Genomic DNA, 20,012 nt, shown 5'->3' with positions numbered 1-20,012 from the left:
CTTTAAGCATCGGTAAGATGGATGAGGACCTTTGTGCGTTATCAAACGTATCCATCAGGAAGTCTTCATCAACAGGGTCTGTATGTAGGTCTACCCCATGATCTTGTGCAGCCCTGTGAATTAATTCATTAAACCCTATAGTGTCTTCTGGGGGGGAAGGCCATGAGGGGTATATGTCATCCTGAGGGACATTTGGGACATCTGTGGTTGTAGTGTGTTTATCTAGGAACCTGAATCGATATTCCTATTTTATGCCCTTGTCCGGTTATAAATCAATAATATCCATACAACGGCCTAAAAACCCTATTCATAATTCAGTCGTAGCACATGCTGTCACATTAAGCAAGCCTACTCCTCCAGCCCCCTAGAAAGCACACCGAGTTCTCTAAACAAACCAAACCTCCAGCAACCTGGGAAATCCCCATTGCCTTTGTTTTGATTTCGTCCGAGAACTCCTGTAAAGCACTGTAAGAACGGGCAGTTCTTAGTGACATCTTTATTGACGTCTTATGTCCAACCTTACGTCAAACCCAGGCACCTTTCAGGTATAAATATACCAACGCTGCCTTAAGCAAAGACACGGTGGTAATCCTGGAGCAGAGCAGCCATCTACTTCCGACGAGCCCAGCTGATGCGAGAGCCCACGGACGCTGCCCCTCCCTTTTGACGCGCTGAGAAAGACGCTGTCTTTTCTCCTGCCGAGAAAATCCAGCTCCGGCGTTTCCAGCCTACCCTTGCGGGTGACTGGGATATCGAGTCCTGAGAGAGAGATACCAGACCTCCTGCTTTCTATTACCCAGGTACTGAACGGACTAAACCCTTAAAGAGAATTCTTGAGTCAGATTCTTGGCAAAACAAATTTAACTTAAACTGCTACTTACTTACTCCTTCCCACGTATTAGGCTTAGGTCAGGTACACCGGGGTAGGCGTAGTTAGAAGCACCAGTTGAGTACGATTAGTCAATGTATATATGTATGTATCTATTTTATCTATTTTAAAGTATCATATGGCTAAGAAACCATATCAATGCTTTTACAGTATTATTTTACAATTCTGCTTTTACTGTACGCACTTTACTTTACTATAAGTATTGCAATAGTAGCAATTCATTTCTCTTGCATGAGGAAGGAGACTGCTCAATAAATAATACCTTTTATTGAAAACGCCCGTCTCTCTTCTCTGCAATCTGGTGAAACCAAGTACGCACCTTTGACTGAGTGAAATAGCTGTCTTTTGTTTTCACACGACTCTAGAGATATACTCTTGATCAGGGAGAGCAAAGTTGTCATGTTTTATGGTTGTCAGAAGCTAATCCCTTCTTGTCTATCCAGGGAGGTTAAACTCCTCATCGCTTATTCGAGAAAGTTTCTAGTGACCTCTGAGCTAGCTGGCAAAAACTTAAGTCTAATATAGTCAGTAGAGACCTAGTTAGCCTCAGTCCTAAGTCTACACTGCTGAATATATTATTCCAATGCGCAGAGCCTATTGGGACTATAGGAACTACACTACAGGGTGGTATAACCATCACGCGTCGGGGGATCCTGTAGGCGTGGTTGGATCAGGTATGTTTCCCCCCATATCCTCAGAGCTATCATCCCGGTCTGGTATGATAGAGGATGCTGGGGAATGCTGTATGTAAGGCTGTGGTGATGGTACAGGTGAAAGGGAAGGGGAAGGCAGTCTTAAGGGAGAGGTAGCCATGTCCTTCTTTGAATGCAGAGCTGGAGCTGGTGTGTCCAGTGGTCGCTTTCTTGAAGCCAAAATTAAGTGTCCAGTAATTGGATCCTTAGCTAGAGTCTTTTGAGCAGGGTCTGGATAAGGTAAATCCACTGCAGGAGGTCGATCTTTTGGTGCGGAGGAAGGTTTCGGCACCGAAGCGGCTTGTTTTGGTTTCTAGACAATGTCTTTTACCGGGGAAGCAGGAGTCTTTTTCGGCTCCTAAGCTTTTTTCGGTTCCGAGGATTTTTTCGGTTCCGGTCCGTTTTTTGGATCAGATGACTATTGGTTCCGATGTTTTTTTGGAATCCGAAGCGGGTTTGCTTGGTTCCGACCTGGGTTTCGGTGCCAAAGGAGTATGTTTCGGCGCCGATGGTTTGGATGTAGGCATAGTCTGTGCCGTTGTCTTTTTCGGTGCCGGTAGATGTGCGCCAGCACTGTGTGAGGGCGTACTCGAGCCAGAGTTGCCTGAAGGCTTAATTGGCTTCTTAGCCGGGCCCGAAGGTGGGGCAGTAGAAGCAGTGTCAGTGTGCACCCGACCCAGAGGGCGACGGTGTGACCAGGGGCCTTCTTTGGGTGTGTTGAGGAAGGGTCGGGGTCGACTGTCTTACTTACGACCCGCTATGCTGGAGTGATGTCCTCGACATCGGAATCTTCTGCCTCGGAGTTGCTGTCCACGTCATGTTGTTCTGGAACGTGGATGCCTTCCTCGAAGATGTCGTTCGGAATCGGAGCTGAAGATCTTTGAGCCATTGTTCTCCTCGCTCTTCGGTCCCGGATAGTCTTTTTGGAGCGGAAAGAGGCACAAGCTTAACAGTCTTTCGCCTCGTGCTCCGGAGAGAGGCAGAGGTTGCACACCTCATGAAGGTCGGTGTGGGGAAACTTCGACCCACATTGAGGACACTTTTTAAATGGTGTCCTTTCCATGAGCTGGAGTCGAGGCCTAGCTAGGCCCGAAGGCCGTCAACGACTACCGGAATAGAGATCCTCGATGTTGAAGAGTAGCATCGACTGGAAAGCGTTCGAAACTAAGTTTTGTAAGTTGGTGAGGATTTCCAAGGCTCCCGACAGATTTGCGACTCAGGACACAGACTTCCAGACTCCTCGGAGGAAGACACGAGATCCCAGCAAAGCAGAGACCCGCAGCCCTCACAAGTGACGTGGAGCTCCTGGACTCATTTGCAAGTGCATCGACTTCCCAAGCTTTCCCGAAGTTGTGCATTGGGCTACTTTTAGTCCAAGCCCCGAGCACCATTTGCACTGAAGATTGTGGGCCTACACTCGATTGTTCCGTGGGCCCGCTTCTAGCATTTCCGCTCGAGGCTCCTTCGCGATTCCTGGTCCGTCGACTGGTGGGTCCCCACGAAGGTAACGCTTCTGTTTCTAGGGTTTTCCTGGTTGCTCAAGACGTGCCCTGACTCCCCACTGAGTGGAGAGTCCCTCAGAACTTGCTGGTCTTCACCAAAGCCAATCTTTGCTTTCTGCGTTGGTTGCTGTTGCCAAGGCTTGTTCGGTCCAATCCGGATACCAACACCGAAGCACTCAATATCCTTCGTGGGACAGCTCGAATCCAGCACCTGGTCATAGTCGACGCCTCCTGGTCCTAGTGGCTGAAGAGTCAAGCTTCACCTTCTTCATCTGAAAGCACCCAACATCGGTGGGCATCCGCTCACCCCCTTCCTGGTCACTGGCAAGTGACCCAGACTCTGTCCCCTCTGCTTTCAGGTTCTTCAGATCTCCGATCCACCCTTGGATCCACCGGGACACTTTCGACTTGGTCGCTAGCAGCACTTTGCAGCAGATCGCCATTAAAAACCACAACGAAACCAGACATCAAAAGACACCTATGCACCAGAATTCCCCGGGTGAGGTAACTCGAGTACTCCGGTGCTCCCGTGGGTATGGACTCTAGAACTGCCTAGTTCTAAAGAGGTTTGCTCCAAGTCCTCTTCCAAGTGTCCTTAATCGTTAATTTTCCAAACGCGACTTTCCCCATAGAAGTTAATGGTGACTTGCGGCTGTGTTTAGACACTGCACGATTCCCCTGTGGGTCCCGTGTCACTACCTTGGGTGGTTCCTGGTGGCCCCCAGCGGTTCTAAAGGCTCTAGGCCTTGTATCTAGGTCAGTCGTGGTTCTTATACCACTTTAATATATGGTTTGGTACGTCCGTGTGGCTCAACGTATATTGTGCTTATTTACTGTGTGCTAAATAAGTTTACTGTATGTACTTTTGGCTATAGCCTCATAAAGAGACTAGAGGGATGCGTTTAAAATAAATACATATATTTTATATATATACCTGGTGTGGTTCTCCTTTCATTTGGTCATTCATGAGATTATGGATTGGTAAAACAAGCTGCTTTACGTTCCTTCAAGACTTAGCCTGAAGGCTGCTCTCCACAGCTACCACTAGGATAGCTTAATATATAGGTTGTCTTTAAACCTACCATCAATAAGGGTAGTTTGGACTGGTGCAAGGTGCCCACTAGAATAGTGTACAGCATATGCCAGGCCAACTTCTCACAACGAGGAGAAGCCGAAGAGCGACAATGCTTCTTCGACTTCTTCATATGCTGCTTCGACTTACGCGACCCTGAGTGCGAAGACTTTGATGACTTGGACGAATGGTGGTGGCTCCATGACCGGTCCCTCGACCTCCCTCACGACCGGGACCTCGAATGTCGCGAAGCAGACTGCCGTCGCTCAAGCAGCTTTTGGGACGGCGCCATAAACCGACAGTCGGAGCACGACTTGGGGTCGTGGCCTCCGGGAAAGAGAAGCACATGTGGTGCTTATCCGTCCCTGACATCAGTTACAGGAACCGCATGTCTTTAAGCCAGGCATCCCTCGTGCACCAGAAGTCGATTGACTCCAAAAAGAAGTCGACAAAAGCCAATCAAAAAGTGACTGGAGGTACCGCTCTCTTCGGATCTGCGCTGGCTGGCGTGGAAAAAGAAATAACTGACGTCAGCGCCCGAGGGCATCATCTAAGTAGCTACCGCAACGTCATCCCGGGGACACGACGCCAACGACGAACGCCGCGTTGATCGATGCTACCTTCCGACACAGAGGTACTGCGGACTAAAAACTTTCCCTATCCAGTCGGACGCCTGAGGGTAATTCTAAGGTAAGGAATCTATAACTATTGTTTTTCTTTCAGATTGAAGTGTTGGCAGCCAATCAAATTTCAGTGGCATTTCAGTAGGTTTTTGGGCTACCAGATATCTATATTTCTTAATCTTCATAGTCTCTGAAACTACTGAACAGATTTACACAAAAAGCACACTTTCTAGACCACCAACTAGCTGTCTGCCAAATTTGGTGCAATTCCGTTCAGTGGATCGGGATGTAGTGTTTAAAAAAAATGAAAAATCCCCATAGATTTAACATGGGGTGTGAAGATTCGTCAAGTGGCGCAAAACTTAATGGCAAAACAAAAAATGCTTTTCCTATGGAAATCTTGGTCCTAACTATAACTACCTACTGGCGACAGACAGTACAGGTCCTCCGGGGTTCTTGAGGTTGCAGACTATGGGCCACGCCAGTTTCTTGATGTAGGGTCGCTGGAGGAGACAGGGCGGTAGGGCTGGGGACAAGTCAGTCGTCATCTTCTCCACTGCTGCACGGCTCTTTGGTCCTCCTTCTTAGGTCATCGAATCTAAGGAGCAGGGTTCGGGGGTGCCTCTAAATACTAGATTTAGGGGTGTTACCACAGTGTGCAGGTTGGAACCAATGGGTCTCTTCCCTGGGGTGTCTACACCCCACCTATTATGCCACCCACTAGTGGGTGGGGGGAATATGCCTAGTCTTGATTGGGAAAGTCCCCTCATCTTCATGATGGAGGTGACTGATGTGTGCTTCATTACGAACTCCCCCACCTTGGAGGTGGGGTGGACAAAGGTAGGCACATCTGCCTTTCTGTCTAGAATTTTTCACCGATTCTCCCGCCCAAAGTGGGGGTGAGAACCGGTGGGAGCCAGCTGCTAATAGCAACAAAGGCTGGGGGTGGCTAACAAAGGCGACAAGCCTTTGAAGCTTCCCCTTCGTGGGCCCTGCCCATCCTGGGGGAGGAGGCATGACACCTCTGCCCAGGATGTGCTTTGTTTCACGACCCAGAGAGCAGGGGCTCTCTACCCAGGGCTCCAGAAACCTGTCTGGTGGTGGCAGATGGCTGAGAGCCAGTCAGGAACTGTAGGAAAGGGGCCCTTTTTGCATGGTTACCCCTAACTTTTTGCCACATACCGGATGTCAACTTGACAGAGATGGCTGGTAGCCAGTCAGGAACCACACTTGGGCTGGTCGTTATTCAGGGGGCATCTCCAATATGCCCTCTGAGTGCATTTCACATCGAATCCCACACTGGTATCAGCATTGGCCTAATGTGCTGAGAAGTTTGGTACCAAATTTCCCAGTTTTCAATCGAGCCATTTTGGGTCTGGAGAGTTCGTAATGACAAACAAAGCTCCTATACTCAAAATGGCTTCACTGCACTTACAATGCTTGTGAATGGCACAGACACTGTAGGCGCATTTTGCTCATGCAGCTATGCTCTCACCCGTAGCATGGTGCGCCTTGCCTTTAGCACTGTAATGCCTACTAGAGGGGTGACTTCGACACATGTCTAGGGTAAATGGTGGCTTTTGTGAGAAGTTGGCCTGATATGCAGTGCTCACTATTCTAGTGATCACTATGTATCAGTCCAAACAACCCTTATTGATGATTGGTTGTAAGTCAACCTTATAGACCAGCTATCCTAGTAGCATGGATACGAGCAGTCTAAGGCTAAGACTCTAGAGGGCGTGTTAAGCCAGCTGTTTTACCATCACATTACCCCTTGAACACCAAGTGAAAGGACACCACACAAGTTGTTATGAAAATAAACGTATATTTATTTATAACAAGTCTACCCTGAACTCTTTATGAGTCAGGGAGCTAAGCACACAACAAAACTCTTACGAAAATACTTTAAGTCGCACAATTTACACAAATGCCCTAGGGGCACGAAAAACCATATACTCAGTAAGTGGAATGCGAACTTGCTAGCAGGTAAGTAATACTTTTCTAGACTTAGGAATCGCTAGGCCTACAATTCTAAACACTAGGATTAGATGCAGGAGGCCTGTGGACGTCGTGTGCAGAGTGGGAACTCTCACGCGTAAGGCGGGAAAAAGTCTATGGAGGCTAGCAGTTGCAAAGTTACTGTTCTCGGGCGAACCCGACTAGGTGGGTCGAAAACAAGAGTGGATCCGAACACTTAGGGTGTTGGACTATGCTGGAGCACCGGAGTACTCAGGTTACCTAGCCCAGGGGCTGCGGCTGCATAGGGTTGAAGTTGCGTCGGAAACCCTCGTTGAAGATCCAGGAGCCTGAAGAAAGAGTTGCTGGCAGGCGGCCAGTGAAGAAAGTTCGGAGTGATCCAAGCCTGGATCAGGGAAGAAGAAACCTGTAAGCAGAGGGGACCAAGTTCTGAATCACTAGCCAGTGATTTGAGTGGGCACCAGGATGGCACCGGACGAAGTCACCTCAGCCAGGTGAGTGGGCGCTGCTGGGCTCTGCAGTCTCTCGGACCAGGAGGCGTTGTCGGCGACCAGGATGGAGGTGCGAGCTGTCCCACGAAGGTTCTTGCTGTCGACGTCACTGGACCCAGGATTGGGCAACAAGTCTTGGCGTCGTGCTGGACAAGCGTCGTGCAGTTCTGAAGATGGCCGGTCCCTCGAGGTCTCGTCGCAGCCACGGATCACAGCTGGGCTGATGATGTAGGTTGAGGTCAGAGGTGCCAGGGAAGCTGGTTCTCGTCGTGCTGGAGCAGTCTTGATCCGAAGGAGAGACTGGCAACAAACCGCGATGCTTGGTTGGTGCCTGCTGCTGCAGGGTGACTACTCCTTAGTCACAAGGGAGAATCTTGGGAAGAAGTCTTGAGTTCCTTTCGTGGAAAGTAGTTTCAGGATTCAAAGATGATCTGATTTGGAAGGGGGCCAGTTCCTACCTTTATCCTGCAAAAAGGGGCTAGCACGCGACTAAGTCCTGCCCTATGGGTGGGACTAGGAGGGGGGTGGTTACACCCCTCTCCTTTGGCGGGCTTTCCCCAGGTCAGGGGCTGGAGTGCCCCTGGAACTGGTTCCAGCCGGCCTATGCACAGTGAGCACCGGGGTGCCACTTGCAGTCACCTTCCTCTAAAGCCCTGCCTACCTAGAATACACAAAATCCTGTCTGGGACGGTGCTGGCACCGCCCCTGGCAGGAAACCCTTTGTCCTTGCCTCCTGGGCTGGGAGGACTCCCAGCAGCAGGAGGGCAGACTTGTGTCTCGGTGGCAGCATCCATTTTGTGGAGCTAAGGCTCTGTCTGACTTTAACCGGGGTTACAGGTTACATACATGTCGTGTCCCTCTAGAAGGGTGGAATGCTAACCCCGTCGCCAGAATTGGCGAGGGGTTAGTATTCCAATTCGTATGACACCTTACTCAACATGTTTTGATAAAGCGATACCAGAGTTGGCATATAACCGCGAGGATTATAATGCACTTAAGAGTATATGGTATGCAATATCATGGAAACGGCTAAGGGATGGATCCCGAAAGCCGCAGACAGGCTCAGCTCATGCCAGAGCACTATCTCACACGATTCCAAGCACTCTGCCTTCAGGATTGTCAAGGCCTGCCAAAGGAGTGACTGATAGGAGATCTGTGTGCCCATTTAGGTTTAGATATAGGAATACTATATCTAAAGCAAAGGGTGATTACACCACCTTGCCCCAGCTGTCGTGCAGCCAGTTGTGTCAGATTTGGATGGCCAGCCAGGGGTGGCATAATACATGCTGCAGCCCCTGGTAGGCCCTGGGTACACCTATGCCCTGGGCACCTAAGGTACACTGTACAGGGACTGATAAGGTGACTCAGTATCCAATTAGATATGTACCTAAGGTACATGGAATCCATTTTATAGAGAGCAGTAGGCCTGGGGTCCTGAATAGCAGGGCCCCAGGTCAACTAAGTCAGAAAACCAGCAAAACACCAGGCAAAAAGTTGGGGGCAACCATAGTCAGGGATCTACCTTCCTACAGCTTTGCCATTGCTTTCAATGGCCAAGTCAAGCTAGCAGTGCATGACTGCTCTACCAGTCAGCAGTGGTGGACTTGTTTTACTTGGAGGACCTCAAGCGTAGCATGATCAGTGCTGCAAGACCTGGGGTACCGCTTTAACTTACATGCCCTCGGTACCAGGGTACCATTTACTAGGGACGTACAGGTAAGTTAGCCATTTCCAATTGGGTACAGCCAAGTCGACATATACTTTAGAGTCTGAGAGCACAATGAAGCCTGCTACCCTGACCTCAGTATCAATGCACAGAGTTGAAAAACAAGCAGCAGCAATCGAATAAAATAGGGTGTGACCATACTAAAAGAGGCATTGACTTACAGGAATAAACAAAAAACATAGGGGTCCCTCAGATGTCACACCGAGGCCCTAAACACAGACTGGAACACACCATTTGTCTTGCTCTGTAAAGAGACCTTTCATTAACAAGGAAGTCAATTGTGATGACATCTGTAATGAACAGTCATTTAAAAACATCTTGGTGGAAGATCCGTTCTGTGGCTGCAACTAAACAAATGAAAAATCTTACAACATTTTACCCAGAGAGACTCAAATGCAGAAACCTTAGTGGTCTTGGAGCGCCAGATGACAAAGCTTTGACAGCATGCATTACAAAACAAGTAATTCAACAAGCTTTTGTGGATGGAAATAATAGGAACTGTTTTAATAACCTTGGCCACATATACATTTTGTTTTTAACATTGGCCAGACTTCCAAGATTCAGAATGTTTCTTTCAGCAAAACTATACTAAAGCATACTTCACTTGAATAAAGTATTCAATCAGTTGGAGGAACACAAGCAACTGTGTGATTATATTCTTAAGCCTGACAATAAGTTGTTGGATAAGGAACTGGAACTCTTGTGAAAGAATGGGTAAATACTCAACAAACAAACAAAAACAGGTCCCCATCAAAAACTCAAAAGATGATTTTAAGCCAACTAACCCCTCACCTTAACAACAACTGCCTGGCTTCTCTTCCATTAAATTCAAAATTTACTAAAGTTTTAAAGACCCCCTGCCTTTAGTTCTGGTTAATCTCTTACGCCCAAACAATTACTTGGGTGCAATAAAAGGGAACTAATAATGGGGACTCAATGATGGATAATTTGATCAAATTATGTTGAGGGTCTAATTTTAGCAGTCTGTCTCGTTTGAGAATTTTCAAGTTTCTCTTCTTTATGAAAGCTGAATAAATATTAAAGACCTTCACAGTTTCTAAACCGAATGTTTTAGAACAATATATAGAGTCTGGAACGTCCCGTGAGCGGTTTTAATACGCGTTCAGTGGCATATGTTCTGCTGAAAGGGTTCCACAGTAAATGAAACCAGATATCTCTGGTGCAAACCTAAGCTAGCCCGTTGTGTTTTCTATGGTGTTTTAAGATCAAAACTGCAAATGGAGTATAAGTTACATCCCCTTACTGTATCTAACTTCAGTGCTACTTTTCAGTATTTTAAGAAAACCATGCGAGTGGCAGAAATGTGGTTCCACCAGGTATTACAAAAGCCAACCTGGCTTCTGTGAGACATTTAGTCAAAGAGTTTGGAACGGTCAAAAGAGGGTCACACATTCAGCAAGCATGAGTTTCTGGACAGCACTGCAGGTCAATAAAAATCTAAGGCCTATCTGAGCTTTAGATTTTAGTGGTTTAATCAAACTATTTTTGGATTGCCCAGGCCTTAACTCCAAGTCAATTCTTTCCCAACATGTGGCATGCTGTTCTTTGGAATAATAGGGATAATATAAAATGTAAAGATAAATTTCACATCGAAAAAGAAATAAACAGAAAAAATTCTTACTCTAGCACTTTGTCCACCAATCAGCTGATCGTCCTCAGTTTGGACACTTGTTCTGCTTCTAACATCAAATGGTTCTGGCTCAAAGTCTGAATCATCCAATTCTTCTGGAGTCTGTAGGAAAAAATGTAAAACAAAACCAAATGTTACACTTACTCTACATAAGAATACCAAAACACTTAAGAGCCAGTGCATTCTACACAGAAGCAAACAAGTCATTTCATGAGTGGACATGGCTAACCATGCGGAAAACTGATTAGCAGTTGCCTAAAAATATGATTGCTTCAATTTTAATATAGATATCAAGAGAGATAATCAGGGCAAATTAATGATAGTTGAAATAGTATGTAAATTAAACTAAAGTAAAGCTATTTATCGGCCGTAATGCTCTTTCTGGTAGAGACTATCTAAAAGCAGATTCCTCACTTTTTGAATATTCGCCTGGCATCAGACTGGATCCAGAAACTTTTCAGCAGTATTGCTGTGTGCTGGTAGGTGGTGCAGATCCAAACCAAAGCCATTCCGCTTCAGAAATGCACTTACATAGGGTAACTCCCACGCGCTGATGTTAGTTGGTGTAACCAGTGTGCAGATTCCTAAACTTGGGATCTCCTTAATGGACACAGTCCACTTACAGGACAGGGAGAATGGGAGGTCCAATGAGGAATCTACGGTTAGAGTCTCTACCTGAAAGAGCGTTACAGAAGGTAAGTAATTTGTTATTCTGAAAGACTTGTAGACAAAAGGTTCCTCGCCTTTTGAACACATACCAAAGTAGTAGCTATTTCGAGGTGGGTAGGAGAATGGACTCAAACCATAAAGTCCTACAGGACAGAGCCAGAAAAATACCTTTGTGGGCAAAGAGCACCATCTAGACCATAGTGATTTCGTGAAAGCATGGCGGGACGGCCATGTAACCACCGTAACTCCGACTGCTAATGCAGCAGTAGTAGCAGCTTTGGCCATGGTAGAATGAGCATGCAGCCTTTACAAAGGCTGCTTTTTAGCAAGTGCAGACGTAGCGGTCAAGATTTCAGGTTGCTATGTGTAACGATCATAATTTTGGTATAATTATGCGTGGCATTTCAATGACTATGTGTGACACTTTCTTGCAAGTAAAATCAATCAATTTAGACCAGGGAAACAAATATTAGAAATTACACCCAATTGAGCAACGAGAAACTAAGAAATCACTTAACTAAAGCGTGTTAACGGGAGGCGGCTTAAAACTAGGCAGAACAGTCCAACTGCGTGACTGCTATTTCATGCACTGAAAGGTATGAGGTGTAATACGGACAGCAATGTCATCTGTGTGGTGCTTGTAGGAAGCTGGCTTTTTATAGGATATACCACTAGGTGGCTAGATCGTGCAAGGATTCCAGATAGTTCTTACATACCCCCCCCCACCCCCCCCACCAAATGTACAGGGCTTAATATAAACCAAAAGTGCTCTATTTGTGGTAGTGTAGTCGGGCAGCCTTAGGCTTAAATAAGAGGAGTGCAAGACATTTGGTATGCACACAGTGATTAACCCCATCGACGCTAATGACAAAGCCAGCTCGTCATGGGCGTTACCTGCGCTACGCGGATGACGAGCTGGCTTTGTCACATACCGCGCGATTTTAAAAAATCAGCGCACAGCAGGAAAACGCGGTAGCGGTTAATAAATGACATGAGTCAAAAAGGAGATCCACACCAATTTTAGAAAAATAGGCTTCTTTCAAGTTTTATTTTAAGACCAAGATGTATGCAGGAAAGTAAGTACGTTTTTCAGGAAAAATACTTTACCCTTTAAAAAGTGGACACATAGCGCAATTTTTCAGTTCAGCAATGTTAACCAGCAGGAAGCTGGCTCTGTATATGGTATACCACTAAGTGGTTATACAGAGCTCAGAGATTCCCCCAGAAGTGTGCATTGCTCAATGTAAACCCAAAGTGCTTTGCTTTATTAGTGGTAGTGTGGGTGAGCAGCCTTAGGCCTAACACAGAGGAGTTCAAGACATTTATTGCACAAGAGTGATCCATAATGGACACACGGCTCAAAAAGGAGGTCAAGACCAATTTTAGAAAAATAAGCTTTGTATGATTTGTATTTTAAGACCAAGATCTCCCCAAAAGGCAAGTACCTTTTTCAGGAAAAATACTTAATCTTTTAAAAGTCGGCACTTAGGATAACATTGAACTGTTTGAAAATTGCACTATGTAGGAAAACAAAAGTCTGCACCACCAGTGGCACAGGGGCGGCAGGAGGCAGAGGTCAAATTCTGAGTTCGGCCCAATGCGTTTCAATGGAGACTGGGGGTGCTCGAAACCACACTGCCTACAGGTAATTAGATAGGTTGCAGGGGTCAAGCTCTGGGGGTTAGAGCAAGCACGAAGGACACAAGGCAGCACCGAGCATACACCAACAGCGGGAGAGGGGCAGCCGGGTACAGCGTGCAATGTGCAAACGCAGCATTGGGCGCCCAATGCTTTTCAATGCAAAAATTGGTAGGCATTGAACTGGACACTGCACAGAGGAAATCAGCGACAGCAGAGGTAAGTGGAGTGTTGTACAGGCACTGTCAGTTCAGCTCACCAAGGTACAGGGGCTTCCTGTGCAGGAATGTCCTTTGACCTCAGAATCTTCTTACCAAAGCCGGACGCGGACAGGGGGAAGCCTCTGGATTTAGTCTGCAGGCATCGAAGTGGAGTTTAGGAGGGGTCAGCCAACGCTGGACTTGAGGTCAGGATTACCAGGGAAACAGTTCTGAACAGGCGGGCCACGTGCTGGAGCCGTCCTATTGCCAAGTGGGCAGGACTTGCGATTCAGCGGGGAACCAGAGTCCTTAGTGTAGGTTTTCCACTGTCATCAGGAGTTCTGGTCTTTGTCAAAGAACCGGCAATATTCCTTGAGTTTTGGAAGTTGCTGGCTGCAGGACACAGCATTTGTTTGTTGTTGCATGGTCTTGGAAGCTGGAGACCGACCGGTAGTGCTGGGGCCAAGTGATTAGGTGTCTTCAGGATTCGCTGCACGGTGTCTTGTTTGTCCTTAGGATGGCAGAAACTAGTTTTCAGATCTGGTAGAGCCACTTAAAATTCTAAATTTAAGGGAGTTGCAGGGGAGTTGCAGGTAAGGCCAATGGGCACCTTGCCTGGTGTGACTGCACCCTCAATGATGCCACCCTAAACCGGGGGCTGCCATTTGCTGCTGGCAGCAGAGGCAGGGAGTTGCATTAAAAAGGCAGCCGGCCTTTGAAGCCTCCCCCTCAAGCACTGTGTCCATCCAGGGGGAGGAGGTGACACCTCCGCACAGGATGTGCATTGTTTCTGGTCCCAGACAGCAGAGGCTCTCTACCCAGGGGTCCAGACACATGTCTAGTTTAGTTTTTAAATTTATAATGCACAACAGCTACTCAAAAAAGGGTTTCCTGGCGCAAAGGGTAAGTCAGAACTAGAAGAAAACAGAAGGGGAAGTTAATCTGTCAAATAGCCATGTTTTTAAAGACTTGCGAAACGGAGTATAGTTTGTCTCGTTACGGAGTGCTGTAGGTAGAGCGTTCCAAGACGAGGGACCAAGGTAGGGAAAAGACCTACCGCCCATCCGAGCGAATTTGAATTTAGGGACGATAAACCTTCCTTGGGCGGCAGAGCAGAGGTTTCGGGAGGGAAGATAAGGACTGACCAAGGACTGAAGATAACTAAGAGCACAACAGGATTTGATTTTATGCATATAACTCAGTGCCTTGAACTTTATCCGGTTTTCAATTCTAAGCCAATGCAGCTTACGTCGATCGGTCGAGATAGAGGTGGCCTTAGGGACTCCGCACAAAAGTCTGGCAGCATTATTGTGTACCATCTGTAGTCTACGGACTACAGATTTGTTTCAACCTAGCTAAAGTACGTTTCCGTAGTCAAGCCCGTGATGTAATGAAGGCATTGACCACGGTTTTTCAAATAGATTCCGGTAGCATCCAGCAGATTTTCCTTTACCATTTAAGAATGGTGAAGCAAGTCGCTGCGACTTTAACGGATTGGGGGTGCATGCTGAGTGAATCATCGATCGTGATGCCCAGATTCCGAACTTGGGGAGAAGGGGAGGGGGGGGGGAATCACCCATTTCACATGGCCAGTGTTGGGGGTCCCAGAGATCTTTTTTCTTTCCGAACACCAATATCTCAGTTTTCTCTCCATTTAGCTCAAGAAAATGTTGCTGCATCCAAGATGCTATTTTGTTTAAGCCAATTTTGAGAATAGAAGGGGCATTTGTATTGTGTGAAGAAAGGGAGAAAATGATTTGAGAATCATCGGCGTAAGAGAAGAGGGATAGTCCTGATTTCTCAGCAACCTCAGCCAACAGTGTTATATAAAGATTGAACAACAAGGGGCTGAGAATGGATCCCTGTGGCACCCCATGGGCAAAAGAGTGGACTCCAGAGCAGACAGTTTGAAAGAAAACTTGGAAGGTGCTATTTGAAAGGAAAGCAATAAGCCAGTTTAAGGCGGGCCCGGCAATGCCCAGTGACGTAAGTGTTTTTATTAGCACCACATGAGACACCGTATCAAAAGCGGTGCTCAGATCGAGTAAGATGAGCGCCATGGTGTACCCTTTATCAAGATGGTGACTTATGCTTTCAGTGACTCCAAGTAAGGTGGTCTGGTGTTGGCAGGCTGCCTACAGCCATTCTTCGACCACACCAGTGTTGGGAAGGTTTATGTGGCACATCTGAAGTGCCCTTTGAGTATATAATACAATAAAACCCACACTGATGCCAGTGTGGGCTTATTGAGAGGAGTAGTTTGGAATCGAACACTCCTGGTTTCAGGAAAGCCATCATGGTGCTGGGGAACTAGAGTTGTTGAGTTTCCAGTCCACAAGCTTTCTATGGCTTCCCTGGCACTTACAATATCCAAGAAAGGTCTTAGATATTGTAGGGGCATATTTGCTGATGCAGCTATGCCCACGTCTGTAGTATAGTGCACCCTGCCTTAGGGCTTTAAGGGGTGGAGTTGGTGAAGAGAGGCACACCTCCTGTTCTCACTCCGGTGTTCCCGCCAGTTCTCCTGCCAAAATGTGGGTTTGAACCAGGGGCTGCTATCTACTGCTAGCAAGCAGAGGCTGGGGTTGCATTACCAAGGCGGTAAGGTCTTTGAAGCTTCCCTCTCAAGACTGTGCCCATCCTGGGGGAGGAAGTGTCAAACCTCTGCCCAGGATGTGCATTGTTTCTGGTCCCAGAGAACAGAGGCTCTTGACCCAGGGGTCAAGAAACAGGTTTGGTGGCAGGCTGCTTACAGCCAGTCAGAAACCACACCAGGGTTGGTAGGTTTTAAGGGGTACCTCTGATGTGCCCTATCAGAATGTTTCAATACATTAAACACTAGCATCATTGAGGGTTTATTGAGAGGAGATGTTTGGCACTAAACACTCCTGGGTTCAGTGAAGTCATCATGGTACTGGGGTACTGGAGTTGTAGAATTTCCACCCCATGTACCCTCTATGGCTTCACTGGTACTTACAATATTAAGAATAGACAAATATTGTAGGGGCATAGCTGCTTTCACCCGAGAAATAGTACAACCTGCCTTCGAGCTTGTAAGGCCTGCTAGACGGGTGACTTACCCATACCTTAGGTAGTGCAGCTTTCACACGGCACACAGGCAGTGAAGGTTCCTAGGGGGCCCTCTTCAGTCTCAACGCCCTAGGTACTAGGGTACCATCTACTAGGGAGTTACAGGAAGATCTAAAGTTGTCAGTCATGGTACAGTTTTGGGGAAAAGAACACTGGAAACCTGATTAGCAGGGACCTAGTACTCTACATTCAAAGTTGAATCAAAAGCCAGGCAAAAAGTGGGGTTACTGCAACAGAAACCTCGTTTATGAAGCAAGCAGACTACTTCGAAGGGTTGATGATCGTCTCAGCTACTATAAGGGCTGAGCTAGAGAGCATGAGGTGAATAAAGACTATTGGACAAAGTACCTATACATTTTTAGGTCTCGCCTGGCAATGCAGCGCTAAATCGCTGTCGCCAGCGAGATCTATTGTCAGCGACTTACCTCGGAAGTGGGACAGAATGGGGCACGCGCAGGGCTTTTGGTGATTGGGGTCTGTGGACGCCCCGTTGTCGCAAGCCTCCGCAATGCAACTTTCACTTTTGTTATGCGCACATGCACTCAGTTTAACCTTCTGGCCCCCATATTATGCTTTTAAATAAACTTTCCCCATCGTTGGAGCGGCCCGCAACAGCGGGTCCGCTCAGGAATTCAACCTGTACACTGTGCCTTCATCGGCACAAACCGAGAATCCCCCACTCACCCGGTCTGCGGGGGGGAAATCCTCCTGAATGGCGGCTGGCTGCGGCGAGCTTCCGGAGCACTCCAGCTCCTCTGTACTTCTGCCAGCACGATGCGGGGTTCTCTCCTCAGTCATGGGAGCCCCGCACTGCTATCGGCTGATCTTCACCCGGGGCCCCTCCTGGGACCCGGGACTTCAGCTCCCGCACTCCCTTTCTGGCGCCAGGGCTCATTCTGCAGCACAGGCGCGATCCGCAGGCCACGGTGATGTGCACGCTCACGGCGTGCAATGCGCGCATTGCGCTCTAACTTTTTTCATTTGTGCGCGCCGCCAAAATGCTTATTTTCTTTCATCCGGGACAATTTTTTTTTTTTTTTTTTTAACATGGCCCCTGCTTCACTGGCAGCCACACACTTACCGGGCGCTGTGCTTTTTTCACCATTGCTGTTCGACCTAAAAACGCTCAAATGTAAATCAGTGTGGCGCCGATTTTACAAGCTCCACGCTTAAATTTTATGTGCAGCTTCAAAGCGCTGTGCCTTAGTTTTATTTGCGTGCACTGCAATTTTTTTTTTTTTTTAAGTAGCATGGCTTGTACTTAACCTGACATTTGGAAGTTGTTGAAATTCCCATAAATGTTTTACATTCTATTTATATTAATTACTTGCTGTGAATGTCTTGCACTTGTATTTGATCTCGGAGGCTGTGGAGGAAGATAGGTTGACTTTCTGACACAATGTGTGTTAAATGGCCCTTCGTCATTCAAATGGATGATTTCTTGTGAAGATTTGTCTGTCAGTGCAGTGTGAGTATTGGAGATCAGGAACAAGGTTGATACTGTTGGTGTTCCCAGGATTTACACTATATTGCACGGACGTTCCTCATGCGCTGATGGGAAATGCCTGCGTCTCCTCTTTCATTTAGAACTCGGGATTCAAAATTGTGCCAAGTAAAAGCCTTTTGAATAGAATCGTGTCACGTTGTGAAAGTTGTGCCGCTCTCGGTTTTCCCTCTCCGAATCTCATAAAATGCTGTGTGAATGTGGCGTATTTCCAATACTCTATCGATGAATGGGGGAAAAAAAAACTAAAGAAACTTTCACTTTTATTCAAATAAGCGTACAGACCAGTGGAACAGGTGCTCAAACACTAAGCTGTGATAGCTTGTCAAGCAGTCTTTAAAATGTCCCTTTAATTTAGATTTCTAGAAAGCCAGCCTGTGCTCAGACTAGGTTATGCCTGCGAAAGTGTGTTTGTGCTGTTGCATTTGTATTTCTGACAACACCTACTGTAAGCAAAGCTTTCATTTATCCAACAAATTACATATATTCTCAAAGATACCAGTTTTGCCCCCCACCCCCTAAAACCTTGTGGTTTTGTTATTCATTTTCAATGTTTACTGTAAGTTACTGAACCCCCCACAATGTGTTGCTTCATTCGGGTCTGACCCCACTATATGCCTTGTGTGGTCTCGAATTAAGATAGCCGTGGCCTGCTTAATAGGGTTAGAAAAAGACATGCCCCAACCATGTCCTATGTTTTTGTTCCAGGCTCCACCATGCTCAGTGCCATCTGATTTGGACAAAGCCAGGCTCTGCTGCATTTGGGTTGGATATGGGAGTGCCCCATGCCTGGTTTCATCCGGCTCGGGGATGGCCGGGTTTCACATTTACTTGCCAAATTATTGTCGATGTTGGATTCTTGGTCATACCCATGCACTGTGAGCACTATAGGTTCCCCGTAACTTGATTTGGACAACGTGTCAGATGCTGCAGGCCCATCTATGGACTGCAAGTTGGTCATCCAGAACATCTTAAGGTCTACTTCCTGTGGTGCGGCATAGTTCACAGTTAATGCTAACAGTAGGCATGTGTATATTGCTTCTTGCTTTTCGGTCACCAGGGCCTGGTTCTTTCACCTCTGCACAAGACTTTCTGCCTCCTAGTCTCGCATATGGTGTGGTCAAAATACACCTTCCTCCCCCTTGAAGCCTGCTTTGATGGTGTTGTTCTCCTACTTCAGTTGCGAATTGTGTTGCCCATCTACCTGGAATAATGAGTTACTGCAACATTCTCCTAAGTTAATCAAAGGTTACCCTGTAGTCAAAAAGTAGGTAAGTGACAACCACCTTTGGAGCCTGGAGATCTGGATAACATCAGGGTGTGACATTAGGCCACAGCTCTGCACGGTTTATGAACCTTGCATCACTAGCTGGAGGCCTATGTACACACTTGGAAGTGTCCGTCGGCATTGGCATTGCGCACACTGGCAGCTTGCGGGCCCTTTCTGGTTTTCAGACCTGTGCCATCACTGAGTTAGTGTGAGAAAGTGCCATCTTTCTTGCCTTGGTATGCCCCCACTTTTTTCTGAACTGCTGATGTGCTTTGACTGAGTGTGCCCTGGGTCCCTGCCAATCAGGTACCCAGGGCCTGTATTCCTTCCCTACAAAGAAAAGCTATGCTGAAACAAAATACCCAATTGCCATCTCTGGCCCCTGTCAGCCCCCAGTAAGTGGTACCCTAGGTACACAGGGCATGGTGACCAGAGAAGACCCCTGAGGGCTGCAGCACTTATTGAGCCACCCTCAGGGGCCCTGTACCCTGGCTCCCACACACTGCCTTTGCAGGCTGAGTGCCTAAGTACAGAACTAAAGCAAGAGTCATGCCATGCCCACAGAACCCACTGCCCTGGCATACTTCAGTCACCCATCTAGCTGGGTGCTCTATGCCAGAGGTGGGGGCCCAGGTGCATGAGCCCTGTGCCCCTACAGTACCCAGGACCATTCCTGGGCACTGTAAGTACAGTGTTGCCATTTAAGAGTATATGGTGCTGGGAGGTTGTCATTCACAAACTCCACAGCACCATAATGGCTTCACTGAAGACTGACAAGTTTGGTACCAAACTTCTCAGCACATTAAACCCGCACTGATGCCAGTGTGGGATTTAATGTAACATGCACGAGAGGGCATCTTAGAGATGCCCTCCAAAAATCCGAACCTACAATCCACGTCTGGGCTGAGTGACTGCAGAGGCTGCCACCCAGCAGACATGTTGCTTGACCCCTTGGTGGAGAGCCCCCCGCTCTCCTGGGTCTGCAACAAAGCACATCCTGGGCGAGGTGTTAAGTCTC

The 20,012-nt window shown here is 47.3% G+C and overlaps 1 protein-coding gene across 1 annotated transcript in view; it reads right to left on the bottom strand.

The window, feature by feature from the left end:
• The window catches only part of CTNNA1 (catenin alpha 1), a 420,641-nt gene that overhangs the window by 110,128 nt on the left and 290,501 nt on the right, over positions 1-20,012 (bottom strand). Inside the window, exon 14 of the mRNA XM_078653347.1 lies at positions 10,615-10,725. Within this exon, the coding sequence (XP_078509473.1) occupies positions 10,615-10,725 (111 nt within the window). The remainder of the gene's footprint in view (positions 1-10,614; positions 10,726-20,012) is intronic.

The sequence above is a fragment of the Lissotriton helveticus genome, chromosome 7, assembly GCF_964261635.1.
Source record: "Lissotriton helveticus chromosome 7, aLisHel1.1, whole genome shotgun sequence".
NCBI classification, from domain to species: domain Eukaryota; kingdom Metazoa; phylum Chordata; class Amphibia; order Caudata; family Salamandridae; genus Lissotriton; species Lissotriton helveticus.
Note: the sequence above shows the minus strand (reverse complement) of the source record. Positions and strands in the feature narration are given on the sequence as shown.